General features: G+C 43.8%; 2 protein-coding genes across 6 annotated transcripts in view; both read right to left on the bottom strand.

Moving 5' to 3' along the window:
- MOB3B (MOB kinase activator 3B) overlaps nt 1–591 on the bottom strand; it is a 293,520-nt gene extending 292,929 nt beyond the window's left edge. For both annotated transcript variants that reach the window (XM_073806060.1, XM_019934925.3), the window contains exon 1: nt 455–591. The gene's annotated coding sequence lies outside the window, so the exon portion shown is untranslated. The remainder of the gene's footprint in view (nt 1–454) is intronic.
- Nucleotides 454–19,559, bottom strand: part of C9orf72 (C9orf72-SMCR8 complex subunit) — a 42,427-nt gene continuing 23,321 nt past the window's right edge. The window contains exons 10-12 of one of the 4 annotated variants that reach the window (XR_004526986.2): nt 19,054–19,153; nt 10,744–10,842; nt 9,403–10,437 (exon numbers count right to left, since the gene is read on the bottom strand). Coding sequence is in view for 1 of the 4 variants with exons in the window: in XM_033858006.2 (XP_033713897.1) it covers nt 19,142–19,153 (12 nt within the window). In the remaining 3 variants the exon portion in view is untranslated. Of the gene's footprint in view, nt 19,154–19,559 lie in introns of all 4 variants that reach the window. The other 3 variants (XR_004526985.2, XR_012332475.1, XM_033858006.2) reach the window with 3 other exon arrangements.

The following is a 19,559-nucleotide window of genomic DNA, read 5'->3' as shown; positions in this document are numbered from 1 at the left end:
CTCCTTCAATATCAAGACGCCCTAAACGTGGTCCCCCTGCCCAGGCGCACTTTTGTAAAAGTTTGTCTTCCCGCCACCCACTGCCCCGCACGCACCCTGCAGTCATCTGCAACCCGGGATGGATTCGGGGACAGACTTGTACCCCGAAGAAGATCGATATTTTTGACAGATCTTTTAAAATCAAGGCCCCGGAGCCCGGGGTGGACTCTTGTTCACACCCGGGAAGGGCGCGGGAGGAGCCGGCCAGAAGCCAAGACGCGGGCAGGGGTCTGACGCGGATTCCAGCCCCGGAAGCCAGCGAAGGGCTGGCGGGGAAACGGGGTCCGCCGCCTCCCGCCCTCCTGTTGCACCCGCCCCCAGGTGCGCCCCGCACCTCTACCCTCCTCAGCGCGACCCGGCGCGAGCGGCCGCGGGCTGCGCCACCTCCCCTCGCTTGAAGCGAGCTCTCACTCACCGTGGGGTTTTTACCTTCTGCCCCGGGGCCCTGTCGGCTCCCCGCGCCGGGACAGCTGCAGGCGGCGCGAGAGGAAGAGGATGAGCTCGGGGCAGGAGGGGCGACGCTCGCGAATCCAGCGAGGGGCTCCCGGGCCAGCGCGCGCGGTCTCAACGAGCGCGCGGGCGAGCGAGCGCGGGACTCCAGCTGCAGACGCCGCCGCTCCAAAGCAGCCCCCACCGGCACCCGGCGCGCGGCTACCATGCGGACGCGCGTGCGGGGACCCCCTGGCGGTCGCCCGCGGAATGGCAGCTCCGTCGGGACGGGACGTTAGGTCGCCTTTGGGTCATCTTCCCTCCGGAAAGAGGTGGGGAATGGACAGTCTGAGCAGGGCTCCCGGCCTTGCGGAAAAGACATTGACCCTGTGGCCAGGGCGGGGAGTAGGATATCAGATCAGAACGGGTGCGTTCTGGGTCCACCAGGGCCACATCCAAGGCACCTAGAGAGGAGGAAATTGCTTACCTTCTCCAGGATTTTCTGACTTGTTGAAAAATGCTGTGGACTGCCCGACTGAGGAGAGCATTAGTCGTTGGAAAATACTTTGAGATTCTAGCAATTTGCTAGAGCAAGCTGGGAGTAATGGAAAGAGCATGGACTTCGAAGCCCAACCCACAGCCTGCCACTTTCTATTTGTGTGATCTTGGTCTATGACCTCTACCTTGTAGTATCTACCTTGCAGGGTGGTAGTAAAGGGTAAAGTAAACATAGAAAGTATTCCTAGTTCATAGTAGGAGTCATTAAATATAAGCTTCCTGAGGAAAAGAATGAGTCTTCCACATCTTTTAATTCCTCGTATGATAGCATCTTAGTGCACATTGAATGAGAAGTACCAAATGACTAAGTATTGCATATTACAGTTCTTACTACACACTTCAAAGAAGTATGGAAATATATTGAGCAGAAACTAGAATACACAGAGAAAACATCCCTCCCGCAAAAGTTGTTTCCACAACCACCAAGTGAGACCCTCTAAAATCACACCCATCCTTTGCAATATCAAGTCAATTCTGATATTATAAGAAATATTTAATAAATAGTCATGGTCTAATGATATCAACCCTGGATTGAATGATTTAATTCTGTGTCATTTGGCAATGCAAAGATAATGAATATTGTGAATATAAAACTCAAACAAGAGAAGAAAAAATGGTCAGATACAAAAACCCAGCCACTAAGCAATGTTTCTGTTCATTGTTGAGTCATGCAATCTCGTTTCCAAATTGTCTCAAACCCCATTCACTGCTTTCAAGTTCCTTTTGTTCCTGGGCTCCATGGCAATCAGACAGCACTTCATCATCCATAACAATCAGGGTAGAAGTGTCTCTTAATTACTCTAGTTTACCTTTAATAGTCCTCCTCTCGTACTCACTTGTCCCTAATTAGGAAGAGGCTGTTGCCTGCCCCAGAATTCTCATTACGTGGTCTTTTCTGTTCTGTCAAGAAGAGAGGAAAAATAAGGCTTCCTGTCTCAGAAATTAAAGTCGAACATTGAGATCCAACTTCTGCCCTCGAAGATAGGGTTCAAGCTCCAGTGCGCAGATGAGCAGGGCATGTGCAGGGCCAATAAGGAATTGGATTCTAATCAATAAGCATGAATGGAAGGGTCTCTGCCTCTCTCTTTGGGTTTCAGCCTTGCCTGTAGGGAAAAGAGAACTTTCATCCCACTTCATTCCCTTAGTGGCCCATTCAGTGGGGAGAAATGGTGAACCTGGTGGTTGGGAGGAAGCCTTCGTTATTTCCTCGGTAACTTTAACCAGTGAGTGGGAGCAATATAATGAATCACATCCTATCTCTCACCCACCCTTGATCTAGCTTCCCTGCCTGTGACCTGGTGGCTGGAAGAAGATGGCTCAACCTTCAGAATCTGCTCTGAAGGGCCAGCATTTTAAATTCAAGCCTTCTTTGGTCCTGCTTCTTTGTCTATTCAGGCTACTAAAACAAAATGCCGTAGACTGGGTGGCTTATAAGTAGAAATTCTCACAGTTCTGGAGGCTAGGAAGTCCAGGATCAGGGCACTGGCAGATTCAGTGTTTGATGATGGGCCGTTTCCTCATAGACATCTTTTCTCTGTGTCTTCACATGGCAGAAAGGGACAAGGAAGCTTTCCCAGGCCTCTTTTATAAGGGCACTAATCCCATTCATAAGGGCTCTGCCCTTGTGACCTAATCACCTCCCAAAGGCCCCACCTCCCAATGCCATCACCTTGGGGGTTAGAATTCAACAAACGAATTGTGTTTGGGGGGACACAAACATTCAATCTATAGCATCTTGGGCTACATCTCTTCTCCAATCTGGCTTTTATCAGAGCCCTGTATTGTACAGCAAACTGGCCCCATCATGATGTGAAGTAGATATTGTTTCCCACTGGCTATTATTCCTTATGTGTATGTGTCTTTGCTCGTCTGGAAAAGTACTCTGAAGGAAAAGAATGGGGGAGGGAGAGGATTCAGATATCAAAAGTTCACCCACACTGAATGGATTCTCCCTGTCAGACTTGCTCACACTGCTGTCTTCCCCCAACTCAGGGAAGGGCCAGTCCAACCTTTCAGTTGCTTAAGGCCCCGTGGAATCTTCTTTGACTTTTCTCCTTTTCTATTCCACCTCTACTCTATCAGAAAAACTCATTGGTTTTATCTTCAAAAGATATCCAGGGGCTTCCCTGGTGGCGCAGTGATTAAGAATCCGCCTGCCAAATGCAGGGGGCACGTATTCAAGCCCTGGTCCGGGAAGATCCCACATGCCACAGAGCAGCTAAGCTGGTGCACCACAACTACTGAAGCCCACTTGCCTAGAGCCCGTGCTCTGCAACAAGAGAAGCCACCGCAGTGAGAAGCCCACGCACCACGCACCGCAACGAAGAGTATCCCCTACTCTTAGTTGCTGCGCTCGCCACGTGCAGCAACTAAGACCCAGCACAGCCAAAAATAAATAAATAATTAAAAAGAAAAAAAAAGATATCCAGAAGCAGACCTCCGTCCACCGCCTCCACAGTTACCATCCTGGTCCAGCCACAAATACCTGCAGCCTGGAATACTGCAATAGCTTCCTACCTGGTCCCTGTGCTTCCTCCCTGCCCTGCGTTTGTTTTATTCTCAATACAGCCGCCAGTGTAATTCCCTTAAAATGTATGTTGCCTTTCGTCACTCTGCAACTCAAAATCCTCCTGGGCCTTCCTTTCTTACTCAGAGTAAACGCAGCACAAAGAAGTACTCCTTTATCTCTGACTTTGTCTCCCATTACCTTCCCCATCACAAATTCCGCTCCATCCACACTGCCCTCTTTGGTTCCCACCAATGCCAGGTAAGCTCCTACCTTTATACTTGCTGTGCCTTCTGCCAGGAACACTCTTTACTCGGATACTTCAAGGCTTACTACCTCACTTCCTTCAGGTCTTGGTCAGAAGTCACCAGAGGGCCCCCCTTTCTGCTCTATTTAAAATTACAGTCAACTGCCACCCTCAACACTCCCTCTCCACATTCCCCGCTCCAATTTTCTCCATAGAATTTATCGCCATGCGATATACAATATATACACTGCCTGTTTTCATTTTCTACGGCTGCTGTAACTAATTACCACAAACTTGGTGGCTTAAAATAATACAAATTTATCTTACAGTTCTGGAACTTAGAAGTCCAAACTTAGGTCTCATTGGGCTAAAATCAAGGTAGCAGCAGGGCTGCAATCCTCTTTTAAATCTATGGGGGAAAATCAGTTTCCTTGTTTTTACTAGCTTCTAGAGGCCACCCGCATTCCTTGTCTCATAGCCCCTCTTCTCCTTCTTCAAAACCAGCACAGGCAGGTCAAATCCTTCTCATATTGCATCACTCTTGTATTTCTGCTTCCTTTCTTCTACTTATGAGGAAATGACACTGAACCCATCCAGATAATCCAGGATTATCTTCTTATGTTAAAGTCAGCTGATTAGCAATGTTAATTCCACCTGCAACCTAATTCCCCTTTGTAGCTTAACATATTCACAGGTTAGGGAGATAAGGAAGTGGACATCTATGACAGCAATTATTCCCTCTACGCACTGCCTTACTCTTTCCAGCAGAATATAAACTCCATGAGACAAAGGTTTTTATTCTGTTCGGTTTATTGCTCTATCCCTAGACCAGCTCAATAAAAGTATAGAAAATGTATAAATACTTGCTATGGACTGAATTGTTGTCACCCACTCTGTGCCCATCTCCATCCCCCCCCACAACCTACCGCCCAATTCATATGTGGAAGGCCTAATCCTCAGTGCGATGGTATTTGAAGATGTGGTCTTTGGGAGATAATTAGTGTTAGATGAGCCCTCATAGTGAGATTAGTGGCTTACATGAAGAAAAAAGAAAAGACAGAGATTGCTGTCTCTCTGCCATGTGAGGACATCAGTGAGCAGGGGCCATCTGCAGGACAAGAAGAGATTCCTCACCAGGAATCAAATTGTCTGGCACTGTAATCTTTGACTTCTCCGCCTACAGAACTGTGAGAAGTAAACGTCTATTCTTTAAGTCATTCAGTGGTATGGTATTTTGTTGCAAGAGCCTGAACAGACTAATACAGCACTCAATAAATATATATTGAAATAATTAATGAAAATACCTCACTGTAGGCATTGCAAATACTTAATATCTATTAAGCACCTACAATATGCCAGGTACTTGCTAAACACTTTACATGGAATATCTCATTTAATACTCAGAAGATCCCTAGGTAGTAGGTACAGGTGAGGAAATTATAGGCTAGAAAAGTTTGAATTAACTTGCCCAAGGTCATGCAGCTAGTACATCATGTAGGCAGGTTTTAGACTGGGCAGTGTGACTGAAGCCCATGGCCATAACCCTCACACTTTCTCGCCACTATCACATGGCAATGGGCAACCCTGGCTCTTGCCCTCGAGATGCTTACAGTCTAGTAAAAGTGACAAGAGAAACACAAATAGCAATAGCACTAATTGGAGCATAGAGATGGGACAGATTCATTCTGGGTGGAGCTGATGGTAGGGAGCTTCAGGGAGGACGTGGCATTTGAGCTGCACTTAAGACGGTGGACCTTGCTGCAGTCAGATGGAAAGGCTGTTTCAGCTAGAGGGAGCCACAGCAGTAAGGACACAAGAAGGGAGAAAATGCTAGGTGTGCTCTGGAAACCAAGATACAGCTAGTTTTCATGCAGTTAGAGGATAAGGGCTGGGATCCCGAAAGCTAGGCTAGAGAGCAAAGGGATTTAATGATTTCTGTTAACAGTGCTTAATGGAGAAAAATCACCTCAAGGAGCTTCCAAAGTAATGTCTGAAGCTGTAACTCAAAAGGCAACAAGTAGAAGAGAAAAATGAACTTTTGAGAAGAGAAAAATCACTTTTCTTTTGAGTATAATGTTTTCATTAGACTGTTAACTCTGTTTGCTGCCTTATAAAAGGGCAATCATGGACCTATAAATCTGAGTCCAGGGCACAGACTCAAATATCTGAGACTCAAAAGGTTCTAAAAGAGGGCAAAAATGGATAATGAGAGCAACCGTCCATTCCCGACCTTCGGACAAGTATGGTTTTCACCACTTCCGTTTCACAGATAAAGTAACTAAGGCTGGAAGGATTAAGTGACTCACCCAAGATTACACAACTAGTAAAACTGGGACATTGATTCTGTGTCTCATGACCATTAGTGTTCTGTGTGTCCTGATACCTAAGTGGAAAAGGCCACAAGGGTGCATTTGTCCCAGATGACGCTGTCAGCGTTTCAGCTGTTTCAGATAATCCTCTCCAGGTTCCTATGGGACAAGACTGAGGAATTTGGATGGGACCACTCATGAATCTCACTTCCAAGCTTTTCTTGGGAAAAGAGAGAAGCCAGGATCATCTGAAGGATGAATTATAGACAGACAAGGTGCATGGTAATTAAGAGAATAGTCTTCAGAGTCTGAAAGATCCATGTTAGCTGTGTCTAATCTCTCTGAGTCAGCTACTTCATTTTGTAACACGGGGTAAGTAATATAAGTAATCGTATGGACTCAGTGAAGGGTTGCATGTAACGTGCTTGGCAGAGTGCCTGTCACTGTAAGTGCTGACAGATAAGTGCTCGAAAACACTACCTTCTTTTCTTTCCAGCATGTCGTTCTCACACCACCCTCGTGTAGCCCCTCCCCCTTGAGGGTAAGAGATCCCAGCACCCAGCATGTGTTATATTCCACACTGAATCCAAAAGACTCACTATCCCTTGGGATGACATCTCCTGGAATTGGGAACAAAAAGAGACTATTTCTGGTTAGGTTGATACAGGGTGAATAACATTCACATTCCTTGCTCAAGTCAGTGCAACTTATTTTTCATCATTTTCAGTTCACACTTTATACATTCTTGGGAAGAGGAAAGCCCTGCTGGTCTTCAATCACGTGTGAGAAAAGTCCCAGAAAGATTCTGTTGCCAAACCACTTCGTCACAGCTTCCTCTGAGAGGGTACCAAAAAAGCGAAGGGATATCGGGAAGGTGTCCCATAGCAACGTCACAACAGTCAGATTGCAATAGAGTAAAAATGGAGAAAGCATGTTTGCCTAGTCATTGATGGACTTAGACCCATAATCATGTTGCTCTGCAGAGCAGAACTCAGAGTTCAAGGGCTACTCCAGTTAGATCTGGTGAGAGGTAAAATTTTGGGAAAATTCTATTCATTTTGGCCGAGTCTGATTACCCAGTGTCATTGTGCCGCTAACTGCGATTATTACAGGCAGCTTACTAACAAACAGTAGATGTTCTCAGAGTCTTTCCTTTCATCCCAAGCAAAGACAGTTTGCAAATCTAAGTGTCTACGTAACAAATCAAAAGTAAGGAGCACTTCCGGCTTACCTACTTTGATTTTGTTTTCAAAATTCTGACTAGTCACAAGGTTGGAGGAATTGTCTCAAAACTTTGTGGGATCTGTAGTACTAGCATTTATGTTAATGAACGTTGGGTCCTGGAAAGAAATGTGCATGGCTCCTCCTAAGCACTGAAATAATGGTAATTCAAACAATGTATATATTGGGTTGGCCAAAAAAGTTCATTCGGACTTTTCCGTAATATCTTATGGACAAACCCAAATGAATATTTTTGGCCAACCCAATATTTCAAGCAATTTCAAACCATGACAAGAATCCATGTTACACATGTTATCTTTATAATGACACTAGATGTCTATAGTCATTTTCGGTGAAATCCACATTAGACCAATCCCTTTTATTTTTTATTTTTATTTATTTATTTTTTTTGCGGTACGCGGGCCTCTCACTGTTGTGGTTTCTCCCGTTGCGGAGCACAGGCTCCAGACGCGCAGGCTCAGTGGCCATGGCTCATGGGCCCAGCTGCTCCGCGGCATGTGGGATCCTCCCGGACCGGGGCACGAACCCGTGTCCCCTGCATCGGCAGGCGGACTCTCAACCACTGCGCCACTAGGGAAGCCCTAGACCAATCCCATTTTATAGGAGTGGGACTGAAGCATAGAAAGGTCATAGTCTGAGGACTGGAAAGAACCTATGATACTGTTCAGAGTTATATCAGTGCAGCTGAAACAAAGATGCAGTTTGGAATCATAATGGACAATTACCTGCAACTCTATACGAATAGAGTGCGTATTCTTTCCTAAGTCGTTTTAACATCAATTTTATTGAAAGGAGACTGTGATCTTTCTTTCTGTTTTTAAGATCTGTTTGTACTTTTCACAGTGACCCAATACTCTTTCAGATCTTCCTAATAGACTGTGGGTTTGGGGTTTTTTAAATCATTTGAATCTTGAGTGAGGGACTCTTCTTCTCAGGACATAAGCTTGACGTTTTTGCTGTGGCCTGACACAAGCCAGGTGTGGTACACTTGTGGTTGGCCTCAGCACTTTGAGTAATTGAGAGGAACTGTCTCACCATTAAACAGGTCAGCTTAGATATGATCCAAGGAGGGAGAGTTGCCACGAATACCAGCATCTAATGTAGTCTTATCTGAGGACACCGTACGTAGTCTGGATCCCCAAAGTCAATTTAAGAGTAAGATTTGAGGACCTTTCTCAAGTGGGAAAATCAGACCGTTGTGTGCTCAGTGGATTTGGGAAGTTGTGCTTCACAGTGATTCATACAAAAGGGCACAGGAAGATAGAGAAGAGGCTGCTGTGTCATGGGTGCTTCAAACTTGATCACAACCCCCTTCCCTCTTCCAAACAGGAACATAGCAAGGGTCTCAAATAGACTTTCTCTTGAAGGGGGGAAATCACTACAGTACCTTTGTGTTCAGTGCCTACCCACTACCATGGTTGATAAGTCAGTCATTAACTCCCAACTGCCTTGTATGGCAAACCAAGAAGCCGTCTGTGACTATTCAGCTCTCCTTGCATATCTGTACAAAGAAATGAAAGAAGTAAACTTTCCACTGTCAAACGGAAGGTGCGTGGAGGAACCTCTCCCAACCAACCCCTGCCCTCCTGGCATCAAAAATCAACAAGATTTTCCTTTTTACATCATAATTAAGGCAAAAGGCAAAACACAAAACTGAGGGCATCACTCATTCTGCCTTACGTTAGCCCCCAGATGTTTACCTACTCAGGACCCTATTTCCTCAAGATTCCAATTAGATGTGATACACTGTTCAATATTTAATTTCCTCCTAAGGAGCTACCTCATCATCTGGAAAGCCTCTTGGGTTGAATAATTATTTAATTTCTCAATGGCCTCCAGCCAACCTCAAATGTGATAGTGTTTCATGTCCAATTAGATGAAAGAGACTTGCCCTGGGCATTGAACAGCCCAGATGATGCTCTTCTGAGGAAACACATCTCTCTGAAAGGTTTTCAGGAAAGTTTCATTTTAAACTGGCCCTGAGTCTTACGGTCTAATTCCCAGCAGAGTCCCTGCTGGATAATTTCCTTCCTTCTTTCTTTTATTTATTCTTTCCTTCTTCCCTCCCCCTTATCCCTCCCTCTTCCCGTCCTCCTTTCTTTCTTTCCCTTCCTTCCTGTGTTACTTTGTTCCAGAGAGGATTTATGACAGCTAGGTCACTCAGCAAGATTTCCACCCAACGTTCCAGAAGAACAAATCTCCTTTTTTATAAAATTGAATTACACTTTCATTCCCTTTCCTTGGCTTTTTGCTTTCCTGCGTTCTTTTCTGTTTATCTCAGCAGATGCTAAATCAGGTTTTCACTTGAAGTGGTTCCTCACTGCTACTCAGACTGGGGGTAGAGTCCTCACCAGAAACCCAAAGGAAAGCACAAGTGAAGAGTTGGAAGGACCTTAGAGCTGGTTTGCCTCAGCGTCTAGTACAGCTCCAGAACTTTCACAGGAGACGGAGGGCAGGGGATTCACATTTATTGAGTGCCTATTATGTGCTAGGAGCTGTGTTGGGCATCTTCAATTATATTAGCTCCTCTTATCCTCACAGTGACCTTGGCTGGTAGGTATGAGTCAGCTTTATACTGGCCTTTCCTCTTTCTCCTTTCAGTCAGCCTGCTCTCTCACTCCTGCTTGCAATCACCTCCCAAAGAAACTGACTGCCCTCGAGTCCTTGTCTCAGGCTCTGATTTGGGGGAGATCCAACCAAGATCCTTGGGTTCCTGGTAGACTGGAAATGAAGACCATCTTGTGGGCTGATTAGTAAGGGAGAAGGTTATCGTTGTGAGGTCTGTAAGAAAATGGGCTAAACCAGAGAGAGACCGTGAAGCAGAGTAAACAATTCCAAGCCAGAAATTCTATTACGAAAATTTCCCTTAAGTAGAGCTTTCTTTGCGAAAATCTATGCAAAGTGTTCATTCAACATGCCTGGGAGACAATACATCAGAACATTAACTGTTTTTCTCTTCTGAGTAAATTGTCAATAGAAGTTCCCCTCACTTCTTTTTATCTCAGTCTTCACTGCGCCCTGGGGAATCTCAATTCCAGTCATTGGAGATAATGACCTTTTTTTCCTTCTCCTTACACCAGGTAGAAGACACAACCATCATTCTCTACCTGGAAGGTAGCACAGCATGTTAGTTAAAATAAGTTGTGGGCAGTAGAGGCAGGTCAAGTTCTAGTCAGCTGGGTGACTAACAGGTTTCGCTGCAGAAACAATCTTCCGAAGTTGGTGGCTTAAAACTGTAAGGTGAAGGTCTCGCTCATGCACCATGCTCACGTTGGGTGGATAGGAGTGGGTGGGGGACTCTGCTCCCATGGCTCCCACTGCAGGACCAAGGCTGGGGAGCGGCCACTTTCCAGAACGTTAATGGTCACTGTGGCAGAGTGAGAAGGAGGCAAAGCTCACAGCGGTTTTCTTACCTTCCATCTGAAATCGACACACGTCTCTGGCTCAAATTTCGTTGGCCATTCGGGTGGTCATGCCTGAGTTCCACGGAAGGCGAAAGTACTATCCAACTCCTCGGTGAGAAAAAAGAGAGAGAGAGAAAAGCAGAATACTTGTGAGAAATGTCTGTCACATTTGGACAATCATTTAACTTAAGTTTCAGTGTCCTTGTGGTGGACCTTGGGGATACTCTATCTCCAAGGTCGTTGTGAGGGTTAAATGAGAAATTAGCACGTAGCCATTACTCAATAAATGTGGCTTATTTGACCATGATCCTTTGTATACCTGAAATATAGTATTAAGTTTTACTGCAAATAATAGCAAGTTCTTTAACCCTTTTCCATAAATTGCATTTTCTAGTCTTTAAAAATGATTCCTGTGCCCTTTCTCTGAATTTCTCCAAGTTCTGTCTGTTCTAAGATGCGGATTCCAGCACAGTGCTCCCAGCATAGAAAGGACCTCACTACTACTAAGAAATGAGAAAGTACTTGTTTTTTCTTTGTGGAAGGGGAGCTATTCAAATATAAAATGAGGATCACTGTATTTATTATTTATAGCAAGTATTGTTCTAGAACAGAGATGAAACTCTGCATAAGTTCATTAGAACAGTACGGGTCTCATCAGAAAGAACATATTATTATGATGTTCGAAAAACTCAGGCTGGGAATGAAGTTACTATAAAAGGATGGGCTAAAAAAAAAAAAAAAAAGTATGGGCTTCTTTGGCCAGTATGTGATTACCGTTTCAGTGGAACCATTATCTTGTCAACAGACACATGGTAAAACCTGCAGGGTCTTCCTCTGACTTCATGAGAGTGAGTAGCCTCTGACTTTCCCTAGGGAAGGCAGGGTCCTGGTAGGGTCTGAGCAGGGGCCTGACGCACAGGCTGTACTCACGCCCCGCCCCCGATCCCTCATCATTCTAGCTTTTGGTTGGGAAAGCTGGCATTTTGGGTATCTAGTCATGAGACTTTCTCATTTTCCCACCCCTCCCACCTCCCCCACCTTTTTTTTTCACATCATGGCCATCGACTCCTGCTTTTATAAGGTATTTTTTTATTCTGGAAGAATTTGGGCCAGGGACTCTTTCTGTTCAGCAAATGGCTTGGCTCACGTGGACTCTGGGTTTGTTTACGTTTTTAGGACCTGCTGTTGCGAAACCCTAGTTTATGTTATGTAGCTGGGTGGCTTTAACCAGAATGAATTCATTTGCTCAAGTTATTTTTAAAATGTGCTTTTTCCTTCCTTAGCATATTAGAGAAGCTCTAGTCTCTTGTTTGTGTGGGTCTAGGTCAGAAAAAAATTTCCGAGTCTATTGCTGGAAGCCAGAGAAAATGTCTAGCCAAAGTGGTTTAAGGGAGGCTCTCAGCTTTGAACAGAAAAGCCTCTCCTCCCTGAATGCTGAGTTGAAGCACGGAGTGAGTGGCTGGTCCCGGGGCTGAAATCCCTGATGCTTCCAGAACCGAGAAGGTCCTGCAAATGAGTCTCAAACTGCTCCTACAGGTGTGTGGGAGGGGGCTTTCAGGTGGATATCCACATGGCAAGAGACAGCGGCTGCAGCCAGGTGGAGCCCCCACCGCCCAGCAGCAGGGAGACTGCTTGAGGCGCTGGGGCTGTAGAGACACAAGCCCTCTACCTCCTCGGGCCACATGGGCTTATTCATCAGACTACCTTGGAAACATCTTTTGTGCATGCATGGTTTTTCTCTACTTTTTTAAAAAAATATTTATTCAAGTATAGTTGATTTACAATGTTGTGTTAATTTCTGCTGTACAGCAACGCGATTCAGTTATATATAAGTATGTACATGTTTTTTCATATTTTTTCATTATGGTTTATCACAGGATATTGAATACAGTTCCCCGTGCTATACAGTAGGACCTCATTGTTTATCCATCCTGTATATAAGAGTTTGCATCTGCTAACCCCAAACTCCCAATCCATCCCTTCCCCTTGGCAACCACAAGTCTGTTCTCTGTATCTGTTTCTCTTTCACAGATCAGTTCATTTGTGTCATATTTTAGATTCCACATATAAGTGATATCATATGGTATTTGTCTCTTTCTAACTTACTTACTATGATAATCTCTAGGTCCGTCCATGTTGCTGCAAATGGTATTTTCATTCTTACTTATGGCTGAGTAATATTCATATATTTGTGTGTGTACATATATATACCTCATCTTCTTTATCCATTCACCTTTCGATGGATGGTTAGGTTGTTTCCATGTCTTGGGGCTATTGTGAATAGTGCTGCCATGAACATACGGGTGCATGTATCTTTTTGAGTTATAGTATTGCCCAGATGTATGGCCAGGAGACGAATTGCTGGATCATGTGGCAACTCTGCTTTTAGTTTTTTGAGGAACCTCCATACTGTTTTCCATAGTGGCTGCACCAATTTACATTCCCACCAACAGTGTAGGAGAGTTCCATTTTCCTCCACACTCTTTCCGGAATTTGTTATTTGTAGACTTTTTAAAGATGGCCATTCTGGGGACTTCCCTGGTGGTCTAGTGGGTAAGACTCTGCGCTCCCAGTGCAGGGGGCCCAGGTTCATTCCCTGGTCGGGGAACTAGATCCCACATGCATGCCACAACTAAGTCTGCATGCTGCAACTAAGACCCGGCAGAGCCTAAATAATAAATTAAAGAAAGAAAAGAAAAGAAAAAGATGGCCATTCTGACCGGTGTAAGGTAGTACACACATTGTAGCTTTGATTCCTTGCAAACATTTTATTTCACAACTGGTTTTTACATATAATTCTTTAGGACATAGATTCCTACCTTTGAGGGGAATCAGAAACCCCTCTGAGAATCTGATGAAGGCTATGACCCCACCACCCAGAAAAATATACATATGTACAAACTTTTGCTTAAAATGTCAGTGGTACCATTGGGATAACACCCAAGAACTGCCAAGAGGGGTCCATAAATCCTATTGCTTCAGAATTTGGAGAAACTTCAAAACTGAGATTAACGGTATGTGGATACCATTCATTCTTTCAGAACCTGCTGAGTTCCTGTTTCATGGCTGGTACTATGCTGGAAGCTGGGGACACAAGGATATATAAGACAAGGACCCAGCCTCGTGTGTGAAGCTCACAGTCTAATGGAGACAAACAAACCCATGATAATGGTGATAATAATGAGTTAAGTGTTATGCTAGGCCTACAGGCATAGAGACCTACAAGAGCCCTGAACGGAGGGTAACTAATTCAACATATACTTAATAAACGTATAAAGTGCCAGACAATTAGGTGTAACCTAGTGCACAGACATGGTCCTAGCCTCAAGGAGCTTAAAGTCTGGAGGCTCTAAATCCAAACTTGAGGGAAGGGACTGGAAGAACAGGACACCAGACACAGGTAAATCCTGATGGACAAGTAAGTCCATCCAGGTGAAGGGCAGCGAGAGCAGTGATGAGAGTAAGGTGGGTGGGGAAGTACAAACCTCATCAGGGCCCCTGAGTGAGGGGATGCGCGGCGAGAGAGAAGGGTGGAGAGGTTTCCTATGGTCAGATCCCAAAGGCCCTTGTGCTTCACCCAAGGATGGCAGGCCTTCTATTGTGTCAAAGCTTGTCACGGAGGATTTTTTTTTTTTTTTTCCGGCACGCAGGCCTCTCACTGCTGTGGCCTCTCCCGTTGCGCGGCACAGGCTCCGGACGCGCAGGCTCAGCAGCCATGGCTCACGGGCCCAGCCGCTCCGCGGCGCGTGGGATGTTCCCGGACCGGGGCACGAACCCGTGTCCCCTGCATCGGCAGGCGGACTCCCAACCACTGCGCCACCAGGGAAGCCCACGGAGTGTTTTTTTAAAGCAAGCGAGTGAGGCCAAAGAGGAGATGATATTAGAAAGATCACTCTGCCTTCTGTGGAGAAAACGGATTGGGGCGGGGGAAGGGCATGGAAAGGAGGGCGGTTAATGGGTGAAAAGATCAGAAGTGGGGGCTGTTGATTTAACGTGGATGAGAAATAACGGCAGTGGAACTAGAGCGGAGAGATTTGAAACACAGGGTGAAGCGTCCAGATAGTACCTTTCATGGCCTAGAATGACCTTCTCCGTGGGCGACACTCTACTCTGTGCGATCAGGCAGTGATGGGTTCACAGTAATAAAATAATCTGGCTACTAAGGTGGTATCACCTAGAATCACAGCTGTAGCATTGTTGTGGTTTAAGAATCAGATATGGGAACTTTATATTCAGTTGCTTAATGATGCTGATAATGACACGGATACCACTGACAACAGCTGCAACTAGATTTTATTGTTCACTTGCTCTGTGCCCGTTACCCTTTCAGGCGTTCTGCATGTATCAACCCACTTATTTTTTCAAACAATCCTGTGATGTAGGTTCTTTTATTCCTGTGGAATAGAGGAGGATATTGAGGTAGCACGGAGACGTTCAATACCTTGCGCAAGGTCACACAGCCAAGAAGTGGAAAAACAGGGATTTGAGCCTTGAGGTCTGGTTCCAGGACTCACGCTCCTATCAGCTCTACTCTCTGCCTATAATGATAGCTATAGTGTCTTTTCCCATAAAAATCAGTATGAGCATTAAAAAGGAGTTTTTCAATTTGCTCTGAACACTGTAATCACAAAAAAAGGTTTCCATGCCACTCATGTCCTCTAGAAATGTAGTAGAAGAGGTACATGAAGCAAAATGCTGGGTGTGAACGTTTTTTGCAGATTCAGGTTCCAAAGAACAGAAAAGGAGAAAAAACAAACAATGGTGTTTTTAAACAATGAATGCTGTTTTCCTTTAGCCACAAGAGGTTTTAAAACTTGACAAATCCATTCAGCTTTCAAAGCATTCCACATTCCCCACCCACAGCAAATGCCAGAAGGTGCCAGTTTGAGCCAACTCTGAGCTCAGGAATGATTTTCTAAATACTGGATCAGATTTCTTGAATGTCCACGTTCCACAAATGGATACTTACCACTGTCCTAATGGGTCTGATGAAAACTGCTTAGCAATTTATCAAGCTATTCATTTAAAAAGAACATTTCAGCAAGAGATGAGATAGTGAGACACAAATGCAGAAACAGAAAATGACAAGGTCTTACTACTTTGAAGGGACTGAAAATCACCGCCTTAAGATCTTTGAAATTTTAGAGCTGGGTCGTGCATAGGCTGAGTTTTAATGGACTCTCTGGGGGAAAAAAAGCTTCTGATTACAAAAAGAAAGTAATTTCCTTATTTTGCAAGAACTAATTGTTTTTGGAGAGGACAAAGAAAATAATATTTAATAAACTCAATATATTCATTGAAGTAACTTTTTTAGAAGCACGCCCTGTGCCCAATACCATGCTAGACACTGAGATACAAAAATGAAGACATGTATCTTGTTGTCTAGCCTAGTGGTGGAGAAAGAGAAGCAAAGAAATGGTATAACAGACGCAACAAAAGAATGTACTAAGAAGTAAGACAGTGAAAAGTGAGGTTAGAGGGATGAACAGAAACTGTGTTGCAAAGATTTGGGACTTAGATTTGTGAGTGATGTACAGCCACTAAACAGAAGTGATCATCAGATTTAATCTTAGAAGGATCATGCTGTTATCAATATGAAGAATGGGTTGCAGAGGGGAGACATCAAAGGCAGGATGAGTTCCAGTCTTCATAAAAATCACTCCACTACATTCTGATACATCCCTTTCTGTTCTCCAATCCATTTCCTCTTATCCCCCAGACACATGATTTAGAAATTATCTAATCTTTTAAAACTACTATTTAGTTTCCAACTATTTGAGGTTTTCCCAGATATCTGTTATTGATTTCTAATTTATTTCCACTGTGGTCAAGAGAACATACTTTGCAAGACTTGAATCCTTTTATGTTATGGAGACTTGTTTCATGGCTCAGAATGTGGTCTATCTTGGTACACATTCCATGTGTTCTTTTTTTTTTTTTTTAAATTAATTTTATTTATTTATTTTTGCTGTGTTGGGTCTTTGTTTCTGTGCGAGGGCTTCCTCCAGTTGTGGCAAGCGGGGGCCACTCTTCATCGCGGTGTGCGGGCCTCTCACTATCGTGGCCTCTCTTGTTGCGGAGCACAGGCTCCAGACACGCAGGCTCAGTAGTTGTGGCTCACGGGCCTAGTTGCTCTGCGGCATGTAGGATCTTCCCAGACCAGGGCTCGAACCCGTGTCCCCTGAATTAGCAGGCAGACTCTCAACCACTGCGCCACCAGGGAAGCCCCTCGATGTGTTCTTGAAAAGAATGTGTAATCTACAGTTGTTGGGTATGGCTATGTTCTATAAATGTCATTTTCATCAAGTTGGTTGATAGTCTTGTTCAAGTCTTCTATATCCTTACTAAGATTTTTTTTTCCTGTTAAGTCTTTCATTAAAATTGAGCCTATGCATAATGTAGCTCTAAGATCTGTCTTCTTATTCTATCAAACATTGAAAAAGGTTTTCAAATCTCCAACTATAATTGTAGATTTGTCAATTTCTCCTTATAGTTTTATCCGTTTTTACTTCAAGTATTTTGAAGCTGTTATTAGGATTTTTGTGTCCTCGTGCTGAATTGACTCCTTTAGCATTGTGAAATAATCTTTATCCCTGATAAAGGGATTGCTCTGAAATCTACTTTGCCTGATTTTCTTAATTTTTTTTTATTGGGGTATAGTTGTCTTACAATGTTGTTAGTTTCTACTGTACAGCGAAGTGGAGTTCCCTGTGCTATACAGCAGGTTCAGATTAGTTATCTATTTTATACATATTAGTGTATATATGTCAATCCCAATCTCCCAGTTCATCTCCCCCCACCCCTGCTGCTTTGCCCACTTGGTGTCCATACATTTGCTCTCTACATCTGTGTCTCTATTTCTGCCCTGCAAACCGGTTCATCTGTACCAGTTTGCCTGCTATTAATATAGCCACTCCTGCTTTCTTTTGATTGGTGTTAATATGGTATATCTTTCTCTACCCTTTTACTTTTAATCTGTCCTTTATTTTCTACATGTGGTTTTTGTTGGTAGCATATAGTTGGGACTTGTTTTTTTTATCCAATCTGACAAGTTCTGCCTTTTAATTGAGGTATTTAGAATATTTATCTTTAAATCTCTTGAAAAGATAATTGGCTGTTTAAGCAAAAATAGTAAGCGTGCAGCTTATAGCATATGTAGATGTAGAATGTGAGGCCCCAACAGCACAAAGGCAAGAAGAGAGAAATAGAAGTTTTTCATTGTAAGGTTCTTAAACTGTACGTCATGTGGTATATCACTTGAATGTAGACGGGTATGTTAAAGATGTATATACTATAACCCTAAAGCAATCACTGAAATAAAAGAGTTACAACTAATAAGCCAACAAAAGTGATAAAAGGGAATCATGAAAAAAATACTCAATCTAAAAGAAAGTAGAAAAAGAAGAAAAAAATAACAAAGAACAAATGGTACAAATAGAAAACAAATAGCAAGATGATAGATTGAATCTAACCATATCAATAATTACATTAAATGTAAATGTTCTAAACACCCTGATTAAATGGTAATGATTGTCAGATTAGGTAAAAGAGCATATGAAACACTCATCAGGTACTGAGCTAAGTACCTTACATAGTCTCACTAAGTCCTCTTTTTTTCTTTTAATTTATTTAAATTTATTTTTGGCTGTGTTGGGTCTTTGTTGCTGCACGTGGGCTTTCTCAAGTTGTGGCGAGTGGGGGCTACTCTTCGTTGCGGTGCACAGGATTCTCATTGTGATGGCTTCTCTTGTTGCGGAGCATGGGCTCTAGGCACATGGGCTTCAGCAGTTGTGGCATAAGGGCTCAGTAGTTGTGGCTCACGGGCTCTAAAGCACAAGCTTGGTAGTTGTGGCGCATGGGCTTAGTTTCTCCGCGGCACGTGGGATCCTCCCAGACTACGGCTCAAACATGTGTCCCCTGCATTGGCAGGTAGATTCCCAACCACTGCACCACCACGGAAGCCCTCATTTAGGTCCTCTTAACAATCATGAGGTTATCATCATGTCCTCATTTCAAATATTTAACAAATGAGCCTCAGAGAGGTTAAGTAACTTCTCCAAGTAGCAAAGCAGGGAATCACACTTGGGCACTGCAGAGTGCTAGTAAGCCTGTATGTAATACTTGCTTCCTTCCCCTCCCTCCAATTCAACAGCACTGAGTACCTGCTACATGGAGGAACTGTCCCAGGAGCTGTGCCACAGGACAACTCTGGTAACTGTTTGGGATGAAATCCAGCTTAACCAACTGAGTGACCACAGGCTGTGTATTATACTTCCTTAAGCTCTAGTCTCCTCATTTGTAAAATGGAATTAAACATACCTGCCTCATAGTGTTGTTGCGATGATAGATTCAGAAAGTCCAGTGGACAGTGTGTGTCACGTGGGGGTGGTGAACTGCTTTTGGTACTTTAACCTGCACCCTGCAGATGACACAAGAAATATCAATTGGTACAATTCCATGTAAAAACCAAAATAGTATTAGAGAAGAGTGACATTCACTGTCTTCCTGTTTGACCTGCAGCACTACAGAGATAGACCATAGAGGTCTCATTTTTAACTTCCAGCATTATATGAAGTTTGGGTTTCTTCTCTGAGAATCTTAGCAATGCAATGAATCAGTCTTCTTCTAGAGAAACCTTTCAACTCAACTATTACATTTATGAATTAATTTTGTTTTCCTGGAGTAAAACTGTCAATCTTATTTGTTTTTCAGATTAAGGGGTTTAGATTCCTTACACTTTCACTTTCATACTGGACACCTATACTGGGGACCTGGAAGGAATAACTTCAACTTAGATTGTATTAATATTATTATAACAATAATTT

Source organism: Tursiops truncatus, chromosome 6, assembly GCF_011762595.2.
Source record: "Tursiops truncatus isolate mTurTru1 chromosome 6, mTurTru1.mat.Y, whole genome shotgun sequence".
NCBI lineage: Eukaryota > Metazoa > Chordata > Mammalia > Artiodactyla > Delphinidae > Tursiops > Tursiops truncatus.
The sequence above is the reverse complement of the archived record's forward strand: the minus strand, read 5'-3'. Positions and strand labels throughout refer to the sequence as shown.